Below are 17,938 nucleotides of genomic sequence, written 5' to 3' on the forward strand. Positions count from 1 at the left end.
ATACTCTGTGTGTAAAATCTTTAAAAGCATATATATTCACCACTAATCATTATACATCAATAATGGGCAAACTTCTTTGTTTGCTGGGGAAGGGAACAACTATAATCTGTCCCCTGAGACAGGACAGTATGAATGTCTGCAGCTGGCCATGAAAAAAAAAAAAAAAATGAGATTTCTACAGGGGCATTATCATTTAGTTGGGTAGTTCTTTTACTATCAGACTGAAATAGAACAAAGATAAAACACTGGTAAATTGAAGTGAGATCTCTTAGCTCTATAAATGCAAAAAACTACATATTGTTAGAATCATTTGATTAAAGTGATTTATTTAATTTTCTACAAAGATTACGGACCTGGGATATTTCTAAACATCTAAAACCCTGAAGAAATAGGATTAGCAAAATGAATAATATTCAGAGACATTTCTTAGTGTATGAGGACATCCATTCTGATGATAAATTTTAGAGTCAGGGGAAGAAGAAATTATGGACTGAGTCAAAACCATATGGACCCTAAGAACAAGTCTTTCCACAGGAGGAACAACTATGTATGAGACAGAATGAAGAACACTGAAATGGCAGAAATTTTCTGGGATTAGACAATGTATAAAACTGATGGGGAGATCTAAGGCTAGGTGTAAGCTCCTTTTGGCAATAACCATCACACGTTTTAAAGCTCCTTTATACTTCCGATTTCACCTGTCCTGGGCCAATGCAGAGGAACTGTGGTATAAAAAAAGCATTAGTTTTTACTGAAATGTGCCACTTACTGGTTGTATAACTAACTCTTCAAACCACTATAACACTTCAGGCCTCTGTTTTCTTATCTGTAAATTTAGGGAATTATGATCTAATAATTCTGAAGGCGACTTCTATGTCTGACAGTTTCAGTAGGCTAGTCTAGAGAAGTGAAGGGTAAAGGTTTATTATTTTTTCCAATTTACATTCTTCAATTTTGTGAAAAACTGTTTTTTCTTCAACCAAAAAAACACATCTTCCAAATATAGGAATTTGGTGGATAGACTCTTATCCACAAAGGAAATAAACAATTTAATCAACAATGTATTTGCTGATGAAATGATCAGGTAGAAAAGCCAAAGGAGTCTTAAACAAGCTCGTAAAACTGTTAAATTTAGCAATGTCATATGATACAAGGTCAATATAAAAAAAAAAAATCTATATCCTAACAGCCAACAACTACAAATTGAAATTTTTAAAAAATACCATTTACACTAGCATTCAAAATGTGAGATGCTTAAGGATAACTTAACAAAATACGTGTAAAACTATAATACAATGTTGAGAGAAATTAATAAAAATAAAAATCAAATGAGAGATATACCATGTTCATGGGTAGGAAGATAAATCATGGCCAGTAAGTGCATAAATAATAAACATTCCACATCATTAGTCAAAGGGGAAATGTAAATATAAACCATAAATAGATGTATCTATATGGTATGAAAATAGCTAAAATTAAGAAGACTGACAATAGCAAGTGTTGCCAGGACTGAGGACCAACTAGACCTCTCATAGACTGCTGGTGAGAATGTAAAATGGTGCATTTAAGAAAAGTTTGGCAGTTTCTTAAGCAGTTAAATGGTTAACCATATGACTCAGAAATGCCTCTGCTGGGTATTTTACAAGAGGAATAAAAACTATGTCCATACAAAAACTGGCACATGGATGTTCACAGTGGCCTTATTCATAATTCAAAATGAATTTTAAAATGTGCCGAAAGAAATTGAGGGATAAGGAAAATGCAGTATACCCATACAATGGAACACTGCTTAGCAATCAAAATGAATGACTACTGATATGCACAACATAAATGGATCTCAAAAAATATATATATAATGAGTAAAAGCAGCTCTGACACAGGAGTGCATACCATGATATGATCCATTTATACAGAATTCTGGAAAGGAGAAAAGTAACCTATGTTGGAAAGCAGAACGGTTGCCTGGGGCTGAGGGTAAAGGGAACTGAATGCAGCAGGGCATGAGGGAGCTCTGTGAGGTAGTTGAAATCTTCTCGAGATTGTGGTGGAGGTTACATGGGTGCATACGTATGTCAAAGGCTCACCTCAAAGGGTTGATTAAAGAATATGAATCAACAATTTCCATGGACTGTGTATGTAACAGCATACATATACATATGCATATTCCAGAAGGAGTGTAAAATGTTAGCACCATGGTGAACCTGAGAAATTAGCTAGCTACTTTGGATACTGAGTTGCTGATGTGAAAATGCTTGTGTTCCTGAGATCACCTAATATGACTTGGTGCAGTTAGGTTTGGGTTTTGGCATTTTGCTGAATAACATACTAAATGCCACAGCAGGGTTATTCTCCTTATTTCAGTAGGATATGGGAAGTTTCTTCAAGCATCTTTATTAAACAAGAATGTGTTATGTACTGTGTTAGTTATTCTGGAGGAGACAGGGTTATTCATCTCTATCCCCTAAATCGTAGAATCCAATATATGCTGGAGCAAAGTCTGGTGGAAGATCGATACACACATGACTCTAGTATAGGAAGAGTGTGGAAACTTCCAAAGGAAAGGGTGAAATAATGTACAACTTGATTTTACAAAGAGAAGACATCACAAGAGAGATTAACACATTAGCTTGGTCTTCACAGGTCACATTAGATGTATAGATATTTTATTTATTTGGGGGAAGGTCTGAGAAGGCCTTGCAGGAAGGAGTTCCATGAGGAAAGCTACAGAGATGAGAAATAACTAGGAACATAAGTTCTCAGCTGGAAGTCGGGAGGCTTCAAGGGGGGAGATGAACCTGGAAATCCAGGCTGGGGTTTCAATTAATTCTATAACTGGCTGGGAATTTTTGAAGGCTTTGTTTTTTGGGTTTTTGTTTGTTTGTTTGTTTTTAAAGGCAATTACCCCCACACTAGGCAGAGTGTGTAAGGTAGAAAGATTCATCTGCTCACATATGAGGATGGACAGGTGTGTGCAGAGCCTAGAGGTGGAGACACCCATTAAGAGGCCATTTCCATAACTCAGGTGAGAAATTAGGACACCTGAACTACGGCAGTACCAAGGGGATTTAGATAAGAAACCAGATTTGAGACATTGTGAGGTAGAAACAACAGGGTAAGTTGTACATGGGTGATGAGGAAGAGGAAGTCCAGCCCCAGGGCCCCAAGTCTGGATGCCCAGCAGGGATGAAAGGGGTTCTTCCCCTCCATTTGTTGATCTGAAGGCACTGCACCACAACCGCCTAAGCCCACTTACATGACTGCCAGCAAGTAGGGCCACGGTGGAGCCACGTCCAGGGGTTGGTGATGCTGATGTGGTGCTTCCCACCATCCAAACACCAAAGCATGCCGACACGCATGGCCTACTAAGGGGAAAGCATGAGGACAATATTCAGAAGACCCACATCGGAATTGTGGTCCTCCCATGAATCTGACATATGATCTGTAGAGAGTGACTCTCAGTCCTGAGCTTTTGAACCCTTGTGGATTCTGCGGGGTCCACAAAGTACTCTGGAAACTAAAAAACCCTGTACAAAGGGGGATTACTAATGTTCTTGTCACTGGCCTCATCAATCTCTTCCATCGTCATCTTTGTATGTACCCAGGTATTAGCACCTGACCTGAGGCATCTCTCTACATCCATCCCTCTCCCCACCCTAACCATCTTTTCTTTTTTGTTTCTCTGATCCTGGAATTGAGAGCTAATTAGTACAAGGATTACCATAAAGAAAGTCTTCTCCAAAATACTACCATTTCCTTGCAGTATACCCAATATGTACATCCATCTCTTCTACAGTGAGAAAAGTTCCACATTTTGATACTATTTGAATGTGTGAAATATTACTGTAACAACATTCTCAAATATTTTCTGAATCTTAACAAATTACAGGTCTTGGGACCCTTTAAGACTGACCCCAAAAGTCCACTGCCTTCACTCTCTTCTCTATACCATTAAGTATTCCCCAGATTCAAAAGCTAAATGAAGAGCAGTGATTTGTTCTAACTCTGCATTTAAAAAAACCCAAAAAACAAACAAACAAAAAAAACTTTGTGTTGGATTTATTGAAAAGTAGTTTGCTGATCTCCACACTCTCACCATCATGAGGGGTTTTCAAGAAGATGTTAACAGTAGATGATTTTAGAATTTAACCAAACACCCCCACACTAGGTGCCCCCCACCCCCAGTTTCCCTGGGATGCATAGCCCCTGTGCCTTTCACACACTGTGGGACAAACGCCATTTGTCTTCAGTAAAGCGGAGGCTGACAGAGATTAGGTTTATGACAAGGAAGTGGGTATTAAAGCTGACCTGCCCTTGGGTCACTGTGCACCCAAGAGCGATGACTGGCCTCCAGGTCCTGGCTCTGGCACTTTCAGACGGACTCACCTTATCTGAACATTAGAGAAAAGGCACATTCTGCCTCACGGGAGTGCACAGGACAAGAGTTGTGTGAACTGTACAGCAGCTGGCAGATAGGGGCTTCTAGAAAAGAGCCTAAAGAAAAGATTCCACTGCGTCTTTAAGAGGATTTCCAGTGGGAAAGAAATATTTCTCTCTTATAAAGACTTGCTTATAACAATATTTTTCAAGTAACTCAGCTCAGATGGTCCAGGAAACACATTATGGTCTACTGTAGCATGCAAATTCACTGCTCAGCACATTATGGGAACATAAATATAATCATGATCCCCCGCACTTTGCAGGTTCTCATGCTGCCTCCCTCCTTTCTTCATTCTTTTCTTCCTTGTCTTTCCTCTCCTTTTCTTTCCCCTTCTATTCTTTCCCCACTTCTTTTATATTGTAGAGAAATTAAAGCAGCTCATCTCAAATATAGGAGAGATTTCTTTCTTTCACTTAAAAACAACCACCACCACTTTTTCTTTAAAGGGTCCAATGTCAAATTCCTCTGAACTTCTCAACTGTAACAAAAGATAAGTGTTTTAAGGTATGAAGGTACGTCTTCCACCAGTGGCTAAAGCAACTGGAAATAAATGAAAGCCAGTGAAAAACCCGAATAGTCCTCACTTGGCAATTATTCAGCCCTTGGAAATTTCCAAGCCCTCTGCAATCATTAATTAATGAGCGAAGATGATGTTCCGCTTTACTGAGGCTGGAAGCATGACATAAAGGGGTCTAGAGGCCTTTCCCCAAGCTGAAAGAGGAATGTCAAGGGAGGAACTGGGATTAGAATTAGGAGCTCCTTTCTCAAGCCAGCAGTCACATCACTAAGCCAAGCAGAGTCAATATTGGGACACTCAGGGCCTCTGTGCACAGGTGCAGTTGAATACAGCAGTGTTCTGCTCATAGACCAACTGTGGAAAGCCCACCCCTTCAGCTACCAGTGCCCCCACAACACACACAGGAAATATCTGTAGCTTCATCGGCCTTTTTCCCCTTTCCCCAAACACAGACAGATGCCTAAATATCAACCTCTAACCACTCTCCTTTATAATGGCAGCAAAAATACACGGTTTAATTTTCATGTTTAAAAGGCACAATATGAGGGCGCCTGGGTGGCTCAGTCGTTAAGCGTCTGCCTTCGGCTCAGGTCATGATCCCAGGGTCCTGGGATCGAGCCCCATATTGGGCTCCCTGCTCAGCAGGAAGCCTGCTTCTCCCTCTCCCACTCCCCCTGCTTGTGTTCCTGCTCTCGCTCTCTCTCTCTGTGTCAAATAAATAAAATCTTTAAAAAAAATAAAAAAAATAAAAGGCACAATATGATGTTAAAATGCATGACATGGTTATAAATAAGTATTTCAAAAAAATTTTTAAATGACATGAAATCCACTGACACCCAGAATCTGTAATAATGTAGTAAATCATCCTGAAACATTACCTTATGCCTCTAAGAAGGAAAATGAAGTTTTGTGCTTTCTAGTGAGTGGTTAGTCAAAGTTGATTCCAGCACCCTGATTGGATGGCTGAGGGCAGATTAAATGTTAGTCATGTGGCTGGACCTGACATCTTAGGTCCAGCTCTTGCAATGGGTGCTGATTTTTTCCCCCTACAATACTGGGTTGGTTCAAAATGTTGAAGAGGGACTATCTGTGGTGGTCTATGACGTGATGGGTAAACAGGAAACTCGAAGACTGGCTCAGTCCTTCTCACCAGATGACTCCCTCCACCTAGACATACTTTTGCTCTGGCTTATGTCTGTTTCTCTAGGTGGGGTGTTGGCATCCTTAAACATAACTCAGGGCCCATCTCTTTCCCACAGGAACATCAGTCAAGCTGCTCTAGACAGGGCAAAACTTCATGCCTATATGAGCTTAAATGTGGATGGCAATTTTCCCAACCTAAACTTTTAATCTTCCATAGGAGAATTTGTTTCAGTTATACCAAAGTGATGTAAAGTTGAATAACCCCCTTTTTTCCTGACCTGGTTGTTTTTGGGTCCTCCTAGAAAAACTCTTCCTTGAAAACTGTAATGTTAATGAAGGGCAAGCCTATCCAGCTTGACTATTCTGGATAAACTTTATTTAAAAACAAAACAAAACAAAAAAAACCCTTAAAAATTTTCTTTGCATGGAGAGATTTTGAAAAGAAAGGCCTTCCAAGAGTAATGTTTCAAAAACACATTAACATTTTAACTGGGAATCTTTATGTTGGAGAATGACCATGGCTGGTCCACTTTCATGTAATGAACATTCATAAGGTTAACAGGTGCCTTCAGCTACTCACAGGCCCCACTGGGAAGGGTTCTTTTCCTCTAAAGAACCTAAACTTCTTTTGGAACACAATTAATAGAGCAGATGCTTCCACGTGAGAATCGTGATTTAGTAAACACCTTACCTGGAGAGTAAAGACCTGACAAATTTTTGTTATAATGTTGAAAATGTGAATAGCTATATCTGGAAATTGACAATCTTAAATGGGTAAAGGATTACACACACACACACACACACACACACACACACACACACACACACAGACACACTTCCATAATCCATCTCAACAATTACCATTTAACTTTCAGCTAATGAAGGGCTCTCCAGTTTCTGATTTCTCACAGCTCTAACTAAAAGGGAGGGCTCAGTTCCAACCCATTAACTGGAAACTAGCTTTGTTTCTCCATCACATCCCTTCCAAGTAATTCTCCTTGGTTCCTCTTGTCAGGGTGGGAGGAAACATCATCATGTTGGTTCTAGTACTTATGGAAAATCCAAGTTGTAGGTGAGTAGGTATGTGTAGTATTACATCTTAACTATTCACAGGAAGTAACTGAACGCGTTGACTTAAAAGACATGCATGCTTGCAATTAAATCAAACCACTGTCATAAAGAACTTTTAAAAATTTCCTAATATAGTTAAAGCCTGGAGAGGAAGATTCTTCCTGGAGGATCAGTGATGGGAATAAACAAGAGGTAATAAACGAGTGCCATTATACTTCAGCCCCTTCGCAAAGGAAACTAGACGAGGTGTCTGCATTATCTTGAATCCCCTTGACCTCACCCACCTCCTAGGCCCTGGGCCACTTGTTCTGTCCCAGCAGTCCTGGCTCACTCTGCCCAAGGCAGAACCCAAAGCACCACCTTGGCTTGGGTTCTGACTGACTTTACACGAGACCAACTTGACAGCACTGCACCTCCTGTGCCCTAAACACCTCTTCCCGACAATCCTGGGAACATCCTGTCCCCACTAACGTAGGAGATACTGCAGATCTATTCAGAGCCCAGGTAAATGTAACGTCTAAGTGGGAGGACGTTTTTGAACCACAGAGGGAAGCTTTGATAAACAGGAGACAAGAGCTGGAAGATAAACTATTTTCCCTTCCTCTCCCTGAACAGACTGTCCTGATGTATTCATATAGAGTCTTTTGGAACATGATCCTCAAGATTGAACCAACTGGTTGTACTTGATGCTAAATGGTAGCCATACTGATAACAGACCCTGCATAGGATCTTCCCCCTTTCCTGCTTCACTCATACTTCCCTGGCACTCTATTTCCTAATGACATCAAAGGAGCACATGCACTTTTGCCTTAGGCTCTGCTTTCTGGGGAAAGCAGGCCAAGATACAATCTCCTTCAGTGCCATCACTATGTGAGTGAGCTCCCTACCTTTTGTTGCAGTGGTGGTGCGCACGGTGCTGAAACAGGATCTGTGATATAGGTCTTCTTGGGACCAGCAACTGGATACATCCCAGCCGGGTTCTGGTTTCCTGTACCAGAAGGAGTATACCCTTGTTCCCGCTTCCAGGTATTTGGGTGACCTTGTTGACCATAAGCCGGATCAGAGTCATTTTTGCCCCCATAGCCAGGCCCCGTGGGGCAATAGGCTTCATAGTAACGTCCTTGGTTGGGGGTGTACCCATATCCAGACTCAGGCTGAAGTCCTGGCGGTGGAATATATGCATAATCCATGCCCCCCCGTGTTGAAGGAGGTGGGCACTGCCCAGAGATAGAAACTGGTGGAGCGTTATAGCCCTGGGGTCCCGGGCCCGGGCCATAAAATTGTCCTGATGAAGGAGAAGCCATGTAAAGAGAGCTGGGCTGGGCTGACTTGACTTGCACATTGAAGGTAGGCCTGGAAGGCGTGGACGCCGTCGTATAGGAGGCGGGGACCGGTGGAGGCTGGGGTTTTAGTGTTCCAATTGGTGCCACGGGGATGGGTCCAGCCTGGGGTGCAGGCTGTGGTTTCAATGTAGACTTTTTCGTTGCTGTTAGAGGGGGTTGGTTTGGTATAACCATTCTTTTGTGTCCTGTGACAGGGGTGGAGGCTGGAGGAGAGGCTGTCGAACTAGCAGACCCCTGAAGCGGGAAAGAGAAAAAAATAAAAAGGGCAAAGATTACCAACAATGAAAAATAATAACACAGAAATGAACACATATTAGGCACTATTATTATCTCATATTAACTCTGTAAAATACAAATAAGGCATGGTTCCTGCCTTCTGAGAATTCACAAACGAACACAAAAATCATGTGCATTTTTGAGTACCAGCAATGAACAATCTGAAAAAAAAAAATTAAAAGAAATGATTCTGTTTACAATTACATCAAAAGGAAAAAAAAAATACTTTAGAATAAAGCTAATCAAAATGGGCAAAAGACTTACACCAAAAAGTAAAAATGCTGCAGAAATAAATTGAAGACATAAATAAATATAAAGACATCCTGTGTTCATGGATTGGACGACTTAATATCCTAGAGATGTTAATATTACCCAGAGTATTCTACAGATTTAATGCAATCCCTATCAAAGTTCCAATGGAAATTTTATAAAAATAGAAAAAAATCAGTTTAAAATTCATGGAATCTCAAGAGACTCCGAATAGCCAAAACATTCTCAAAAAGGAAGAACAAAACGTAGATCTCTCACTGTCTAATTTCAAAACTTATTACAAAGCCACCATAATCCAAACAGTATGATAGTGGCATCAAGATAGACGCACAGACCAACAGAATAGGACAGAGAGTCCAGAAATAAACTCTTGCATGCACAATTAATTTCTGATGAGGGTGCCAACATCATTTGTTTGGGAAAGGATAATCTTTTCAACAAGTAGTTCGGAAAACTGGAGATGTACATGGAAAAGAATGAAGTTGGACCCTTACTTTACACTATATACAAAAAGTAACCCAAATTTTTAGCTCTAAATGTAAAAGCTAAAACTATATATATATATATATATATACACACACATATATATAAGCTAAAACTTCTGAGAATTCACAAACTAACACAAAAATCATATATATATATATATATATATATATATATATATATATATATAAACGGGGGGCAAAAAAAAACAAACCTTCTTGACACTGCCTTTGTCTTTTTTTTTTTTTTTAATTTAACACTGAAAGCACTAGCAATAAGAACAAAAATAAACAGAACAATGCAATCTCAATCAAATTACCCAAAGATTTAGTCACCATTCAGGATAAAAGGAGGTACCAGAGAAAGAGAACAGAGGGCCAAGGGAACAGAAAAAAGTAAAAGCAAAGAGGGGTGTTGAGAGAAACAAACACCCTCAGCACAATCAAAAAGATGCTAAATTTTAGACCAAAAATTCCTGTCAAAGAGTGATTTACCAAAGAGAACTCAAATGCAGACTCCTCCTCCTTTTCTATCTGCCCAATTTCTATTGCATTCATTCATTCAATTCAGAGACACTTACTGAATATCCTAAGAATGTTTAAGGACACAGGGATGAAAAGATCTCACTGCCAAACCATGAGAGGTCTTGGTTAGGCTGGGGATAAAGAAAGGCTCAGGGAAGGCTTGGAGATTTAAACTTCCGTCCTCAGGCATTAGTCTATTAGGGATCAGAAAATGTGCCAATGACAGAATGTTTTCAATTTACTTTGAGTTACTATGATTAGATTTGTTGCTATAACAAATGAATGAGCACACCCTGATTTTGTTGTTTATTAATTTCCAAGCAAAATAATGTATGCACAGAAAGAGAGAATGCAAGGTCTTCTATTACTCTAGTGTCATTCATCCACACCAAGACACTACAGATATGTAGCTTGCTGGAAAGATGCTGCTAAACTGCTTCTTCATGCCCACTCCCCTTCTTCATTACTCAAAAAATTGCAATTCTATTCAAGGTAACAATGTGCCCAACTTAAAATACTTCCCTTGACTATGTTGTAGGATAGGAGTTGCCTTGGGACACAGTTCTGACCAATGAGATATATGCTAAGCATTTCTGGGAAAACTAACACTCTCCTGATTAAGCATCATCCCTACCTACTTTGCCCATTCCTCTTTCCTGCCTGATATGTGGATACGGGGTCATAGACAGGGCAGCTATCTTGACCCCTCCATAACATACGAGTCTATCGAATCACACATATAGCTTTCTGAAGATAGCTTTCTGGTCATCTACGTTGATCTAGTGACAAAGATGAAAACATTCCCAGGGGTATTTGGTTAACATATAGTGATTCTCAACTGGAGAAGAAATCACCTACTGACCAGGGAAGTTTGGGAATGAGTGGGGATAACTTGACTGTCATGGTGACTAGGGGCTGCTATTATCATTGCATGGGCAGGCAGCAAAACATCATTGTCAAACCCAAGATGGCAACAGTGCTCCTGAGGAAAAACATTGATCGATTCTTGGGGCACATTTCTTCTGTCAACCAACCTGGGAAGTGTCCAGATGTGAGCCAAGGAGGTCACCAGTCCTCTCTAGCATCTCTCCTCTACACCACTCGCCACCTCTTCATTGAAATGACTGCTCTCCCCCTTTGTCCCCTTGAGCCTAGAGGACATGACAGCTCTGACTTGGCTAGCTCCAGATTATCGCTCTGTCCCTTCAGGCTTCTCTCTACCCAAATGGGCCTGTGTACACCCTGCATTTATAAATCAGCGTGCTACCATTTGTGTTGGGATCCTGACTGTTAGAGCTCTTTTTTCCACATTTTATTTGTCTCAAATTCTACTTGTCTGCTTTCCCGGGGAATTTGTAATTCTAGATGTAGTTCTCTAAGTTACAGGAGGCTGTTGAATACAGTTATCTTTTATTTCCCCCCCTCTTTTGATACTAGCCTTTCAGGGAACAAACTTGCCATTTACTTTTGTAATTTAAGCAACCTGAGTAATATTGTCTTGGCAGAGTAGCTTTTCCCTTCTGCATGAAGATGGCTCCAATAGTGCCCAAAAGAAAGAGATTCAGTTTCTTTTAAGCAATGTATTAAAATATATATCCTGAAGAAATTCCTAAATAAATAAGCAGTTAAGATCCTGACATCCTGTAGTAGAAAGCATGGTAGAGTCAGTTTGAACCTAAAAAAAAGGTCAGTTTTTTTTTTTTTCTAGTCAACCATGTCAGTCTTAAAAAATGTCAGCATAGATGGAAATGAATATAAGAAGAAATAAAGCTTTTCTTTTCTTTGATGACTCAAGATCAGCAGAAACCCAGAGTTCCTATTTTGAACACTTTACAAACCCAACTATAAATGGAGACAGTGACTGAGCAACTGGGCTAATGACGGGCATACTCTCGGCTGCAGCTGTAACGAAGTCTGCCCCCAGAGCAGATCCTTCAAAAGTCACAGATTTGAAAATGAAAGCCAATTACATTGATAAAGTACAGCAAAAAACACCTAATGTCAACCTAACTCCTTAGAAGCAACTTTTTCCAACACAATTCTCTTTCTCTTTTTCTTTCTTGGTGAATACAGACACAGACCCCCCACCACGCCCCCACACACAATTTAAACATCCCTAAAGTCTTTGAAGGAAGGCATCAGGGCACAAATTCAATAGCCATTGCTTTCTTCTAGGAAATATCTCTCCAGCAGAGCTCTCTTTGGGGGAGGAGAAGGTTTCTCACAACTTTATTATAAATTCTGCTGTGTATGTGGTCGGCATGTTTCTGAGTATTTCCTATATCATAACTATGTTAGTGAAAATAGCACATTTAGCTATATTTTTTCCCCTTGTGATTTTACATTCTTTACCTCATTGGAGGTAGAAGGGGTAAAGAACAGGAATCATTTTAAAGCATATTTATTTATGTTCTTCATAGTTAAAGAAAGCTATGGCAACATTTTCCTGGCCCACATATTCAATTAAATACATAGTGAATCTTTTCTACTCACTGAATTAGTTGGCACTTCCGAGTATTTATTTTTGGCATATCATTTCTTTTTTGTTTTTGCAGAAATTCTTAAAGTTTTATCATGATTTAACATTTTTATTTTGAAAGTCAAGCACATTTTAAAATTATATATATATATATATCCCCTGAGACTTGAATCTCTGTAACAGTCTTTTTATGTGGTTATTTTCCCATTAATTATTCTCTAAGGATCTTGGACATGTAAAGCTCTGTGAGGTTGATGGGAGAAGGGCAATATCCTCGGATGAGCAGTACATGTCTCCCTGTCCCTGGGGAGTTTCTAGTCGGGTGGAGGGGCTAATACATAACAGAAGCTGTTGAATGGATGTTCCCGTTACCAGGAAGAATTGTCTTGGCCATAAGACAACAACAAATAAGGGGTCGCTAAGAGCATCCCTCGTGCTCACCCTACGGGCCAGGTCCTTGGCTTCCTTTATGGCCAAATCAGGATAACATCTTACAGTTCCTCAGTCTCTCTCTTGCCCCTGCCTACCCACTCCCTGGACATACCTGTACACACACACACACACACACACACACACACACACACACACACACTCCCCTACCCTACTCTACTACTATGTCTTCTATGGAAGCCCTGCGTATTTCTTACAACTTTGCACTTGACTCTAGTCTCGTTTCTTCCTGCTACTATTCGTCCTCATTCCCACTTCTCTGAGCTATTTATTGCCATCAGTTAACTCCACTTCTTTCTCACTTCCCTTTTCCAATAACGCCACAGTCACCTAACGTGACCATCTGAGCCCGATCCCAATTTGCAAATGTCTCTGCCTTGTGTTGAACTCTTTTTATGACATTGCACTCTGTTTTTTTTTTTTTTAAATATACTTTACAAAGACTTTCCAGTCTAGCCCCTGCTTCCCTGTCCAGCCACCTCCTTTTTTCCAAAATCACTCACATCACACACTCCAGCAATTTTAGGCGTATGCAGAGACTGGAATAGATCACAGTTATGTCTGTACTCATATCTGTCAGCCAGGACCTCCTTCTACAGTCTCTGATCTGTTCCATCCAACTCTCTACCACGTTGCTCCCCTGCTGCTCAAACACAGCCATCTGGGCAGTTGCTTACTTATTCTGCAAGTCTCAGATCAAATGGTGCGTCTTCTGTAATGTCATTCTGGACTCCGCTGTAAGGATTTTGAGGTTTTTTTCTATGGTCCTTCAGTTATATTCCACATGAACTTGGTACATATCCTCATTAAAACGGTTACCTTATGGTGTTTTAATAATTGACTTGCATGTTTTACCAACTGGAAAGAAGTCAAGCTGTAAGCTCTCAAAAGTCAAATTATCATGATCTCAGACAGAGACTTGTCTTTTATAATAGATAATCCAGGAATAGGCAGCCAAGACCTAATATGTCTGCTCAACAGTGACAGCAGGGATTCAGGCTCTTTCTAGGTTTCTGCTAGAAGTACTTTACTAATCTTGCTTTAAAATTGCTACCAATGATAGTAGTCAACATATTGCCCAATGGCCCCAGAATCATGATCATCTTTATCTGACACAGGACCTCCTGTCTTCTATTAACTCTTTCCAGGACCATATACACAATTTAAAATACCTTCTATGTTATGAAGATTCTCCTGAGTTCTTGTCTCCAGAATTTAGAGTACTCTGAATACCAGACCCAGATATTCAGCTGTTTGTTTCATGGGTCTGTCTGGATGTCTCATATGCTCTTCAGCCTCAATGCGTTAAAAACTGTTTCATCATCTTCCTTGAATCTGCCCTTCATGCTTTCCGTCTGGTTTTCTCATCCACACAGGTGTTGTTCAAATGAGAACACTAGGAGTCATTCTTGAGCCTCTCCCTCAAATCCCATTCAGGTACTAAATCCTGTGGATTCTATTTCCTAAATAGGGAGTTCCGTAACTCTCAAATATTTCCACATTTCCTCATTTCCTCTGCTGTGACTCTCTTCCAAGATACCACCACCCGTCACCGGGAATTCTCCAACGGCATCCAAACTGGTCTCCCAGAGTGTACTCTTGCTCCCCCTTCAATGAATCCTTCATTCTGTAGACAGTGTGTTCTCTCAAACGCAGATTTAATCACACTATTTTCCTGCTTAAGAGTTTTCAATGGCTTAGGGGAATGGTTTGGACTCTCGCTCTTCTCCCTCTCCTTGAGAGCTACACATCGTATCAATCACTCTCTGACACAGACCTTCTTTCATAGCCAATGTGCCAGGCTCTCTCCCATCTCAGGGATTATACCCATTTGGTTCCCCACCTTTCTCTGAATTCTAATGAGCGAATCCCTAAGAACCCCTTAAGTCTCAACCTGGTGTCTGGCTGCTCAGCGACCTTTGCTGAGTCCTCCCGCAGAGTGAGAACTGCTGACTCCTTTCCTTCTACACAGGTCACACTTGTACCTGTCTGTTTTCATGGGCTTAGAGACCATCCCTCTCATTCACTGCTGCTTCCCCGGTGGCTTTTTCACATCATAGCCACTAGTAGGCATTTGACAAATATTTGAATACATGAATTTGAATAAATGAATTACTAATAGACTCCAAAAAAATTCATTTCTCTTGTCAGATTATAAACAAACATGCAAAATATGAGCTAGCTCATTTCTCTTATTACTTGACAATCAAGAAACTCTGTCATGCATTTAATGCATGCTTAATTACAGTAATCTCATTAGTCTCTCCCTTCCTCTAAATAGTTCAATGACTTTACTTTTTTAATTTATTACTACTACTATCTTTCAAAGATGCATTGAGGATGCTTATTTTCATCTTGATGGTTATATTGTGTATGCAAATTCTACTTGATCCTGGCTCAAATCTCTTACAGAAATAGTCAGGGGCCAAATTTTAAATAAACTTATCATGAAAGAAAGGAGACTAATGCATTTTAAAATAATCGTTAACAACATGCACTGCGACAAAATGCATTTGAACTACCAAGGAATCACAATACCCCGATCTCTAGAAATTTAATTAATCAAAGTTATTTATTCAATTAAAAAAACTGAAATTCTGCTATGTGTTAGTCACTGAGCTTAGCTGCTAAAGCCACAAAAAAGACAAAGGCAGAATCACTGCACTCAGTGAATTCTTAATTACATTTTTTGGACGAAACATGGTGTGATAAATAAAAGCGTTTCTACTAAGAAAGAAAACTTTATAAGGTAACAGAAGGTGAATGTATATGAAAGCTAAAGTCCTACATGAAAGCAACTATAAAAAACTCAGAGCCCCTTCAGATATTTTGATTCCAGCTATTACAGTGAGGTGGAAAAATGCCTAAGACAGTCAATGAAAATGTAAATGCTAAATGACAAACACAGAATGTGAAACCAATCATATGTGCAATACAGCTGAAGCTACATGAAATGTTATTTCCATACGGACAAGGAACAGATAAAACTCTGGAAAGGGGGATGGTTGATTTGTTGGAACGGATTCTGGGAATTTCAACTTCGGTTTTATTTTCATGACACTTATTTCCAGATATGTGAACCATCCAGTGATTCTAAGAATAAATTCTGAATATTTAACGATGAGTTTTAATGGCCAATAAAAGCCTAATCTCATCACTAAAGATCCACACCAGGTAGGTACTTAATAAATAATGGCTGGATAAAGAAATAGCTAGACTTGGTTTCTGAGTCTATACATTTAGAAAAAATGCAAACACAATTTACCTAAGTCAGTTATACTACATGCATTCCTCATATTTGTTACTTGTTTTTTGCTCAATAAAAAATCACTTCCTTGTTTTCTTCAAGCCCTTAACTGAGAACTAACTTAATTTTGATTTCTTGAGTCCCCTTACTAATTATCTTCCAAAATTCAGGATTCACTGATTGATTTTAAATAAGCTCCATTCCCAACGTGGGGCTTGAACTCAGAACCCTGAGATCAAGAGTCGTCTACCAATTAAGCCAGCCAGGATTCAGAGCCCCAGAATTCAGGATTAGTACCCACAGCAAATCGATTTCTCATTCATTTGAGCCACTCACATTATCCACTTGATAGATGACCCCATGAGCTAGAAAACAACCTAACAGACCAAGAGTACAATGCATGAACATACTACTATACATTTAGACAAGTATTTCTCAAATCCGGCTGCACGAAAGGATCACAGGGGGGCTTTTTGATATAAATTATCTTTCATTAGGTCTTTCTAGATACAAATAATCTTAGACCCACCCACTTCGAGAGTGAAATCTGTAAATTAAAAAGGAAAGGGGCAAATGATTCTTTGTTGAACCCAGAATTCACAACTACCTCCTTAGGTAGTGTTGTTAAAGCAGAATAAAGAGGCGTTGCTGGAGTTGGGAGGTAGGAGTAATAGGAGGGGCTTACCCTAATTATCTCCAAAGGACAATGTTTATATGAGTTAGACTTAGGGACCAATGCAGTGTTTGGTTCTATAAACGCCTTATGGGCAATCTGTCTCTGGGTTAATTTGGTGATACGTGTATCAGAAGTCCTGATAAAGTCCATACTTTTTGCTTCTAGGAATTTAACCTAAGGAAATAACCACAAGATTGCATAACTGCTTGGTTTCTAGAAATGTTCATGCAATAGAATATATTAAAAAAAAACTGAGGGTTGCTGGAGTGGTGGGGGTTGGGAGGGATGGGGTGGCTGGATGATAGACATTGGGGAGGGTATGTGCTATGGTGAGCGCTGTGAATTGTAAGACCGTTGAATCACAGACCTGTACCTCTGAAACAAATAATGCATTATATGTTAAAAAAAGAAGAAGATAGTAGGAAGGGAAAAATGAAGGGGGGGTAATAGGAGGGGGAGATGAACCACGAGAGACTATGGACTCTGAGAAACAAACTGAGGGTTCTAGAGGGGAAGGAGTGGGGGGATAGGCTAGCCTGGTGGTGGGTATTAAGAGGGCAGGTATTGAATGGAGCACTGGGTGTTATACGCAAACAATGAATCATGGAACACTACATCAAAAGCTAATGATGTAATGTATGGTGATTAACATAACATAATAAAATAAAAAAAAGAAAGATTATAATCTGATAAGCAATTTAAAGAATGAATACATGAGAGCTGTTAAAATAAATGATGTTGCATTCATATAATGGAATACTATTCAGCAATTAAAAACTATATTGTTAAATGTTTCAAAATGTATCAACAATCCACCAATCCCACTTCTGGTTATATACCCCAAATGAATTGAAGGCAGGACCCTGCACACTCATGTTCACAGCAGAATTATTCACAATGGCTAATATGCGGCAGCAACCCAAGTATTCACTGATAAGTGAATACATAAACAAAATATGTGTGTGTGTATATATATTACATTTTTTGGACGAAACATGGTGTGATAAATAAAAGCGTTTCT

General features: G+C 39.7%; 1 protein-coding gene across 5 annotated transcripts in view; it reads right to left on the reverse strand.

Annotated features, from left to right (window-relative positions):
* The window catches only part of LPP (LIM domain containing preferred translocation partner in lipoma), a 646,157-nt gene that overhangs the window by 234,066 nt on the left and 394,153 nt on the right, over positions 1-17,938 (reverse strand). For all 5 annotated transcript variants that reach the window (XM_032406922.1, XM_032406920.1, XM_032406921.1 and 2 more), the window contains one exon: positions 8,057-8,746. In XM_032406922.1, coding sequence (XP_032262813.1) covers positions 8,057-8,746 — 690 coding nt within the window. The remainder of the gene's footprint in view (positions 1-8,056; positions 8,747-17,938) is intronic.

The sequence above is a fragment of the Phoca vitulina genome, unplaced genomic scaffold (genome assembly GCF_004348235.1).
Source record: "Phoca vitulina isolate PV1807 unplaced genomic scaffold, GSC_HSeal_1.0 scaffold8, whole genome shotgun sequence".
NCBI classification, from domain to species: domain Eukaryota; kingdom Metazoa; phylum Chordata; class Mammalia; order Carnivora; family Phocidae; genus Phoca; species Phoca vitulina.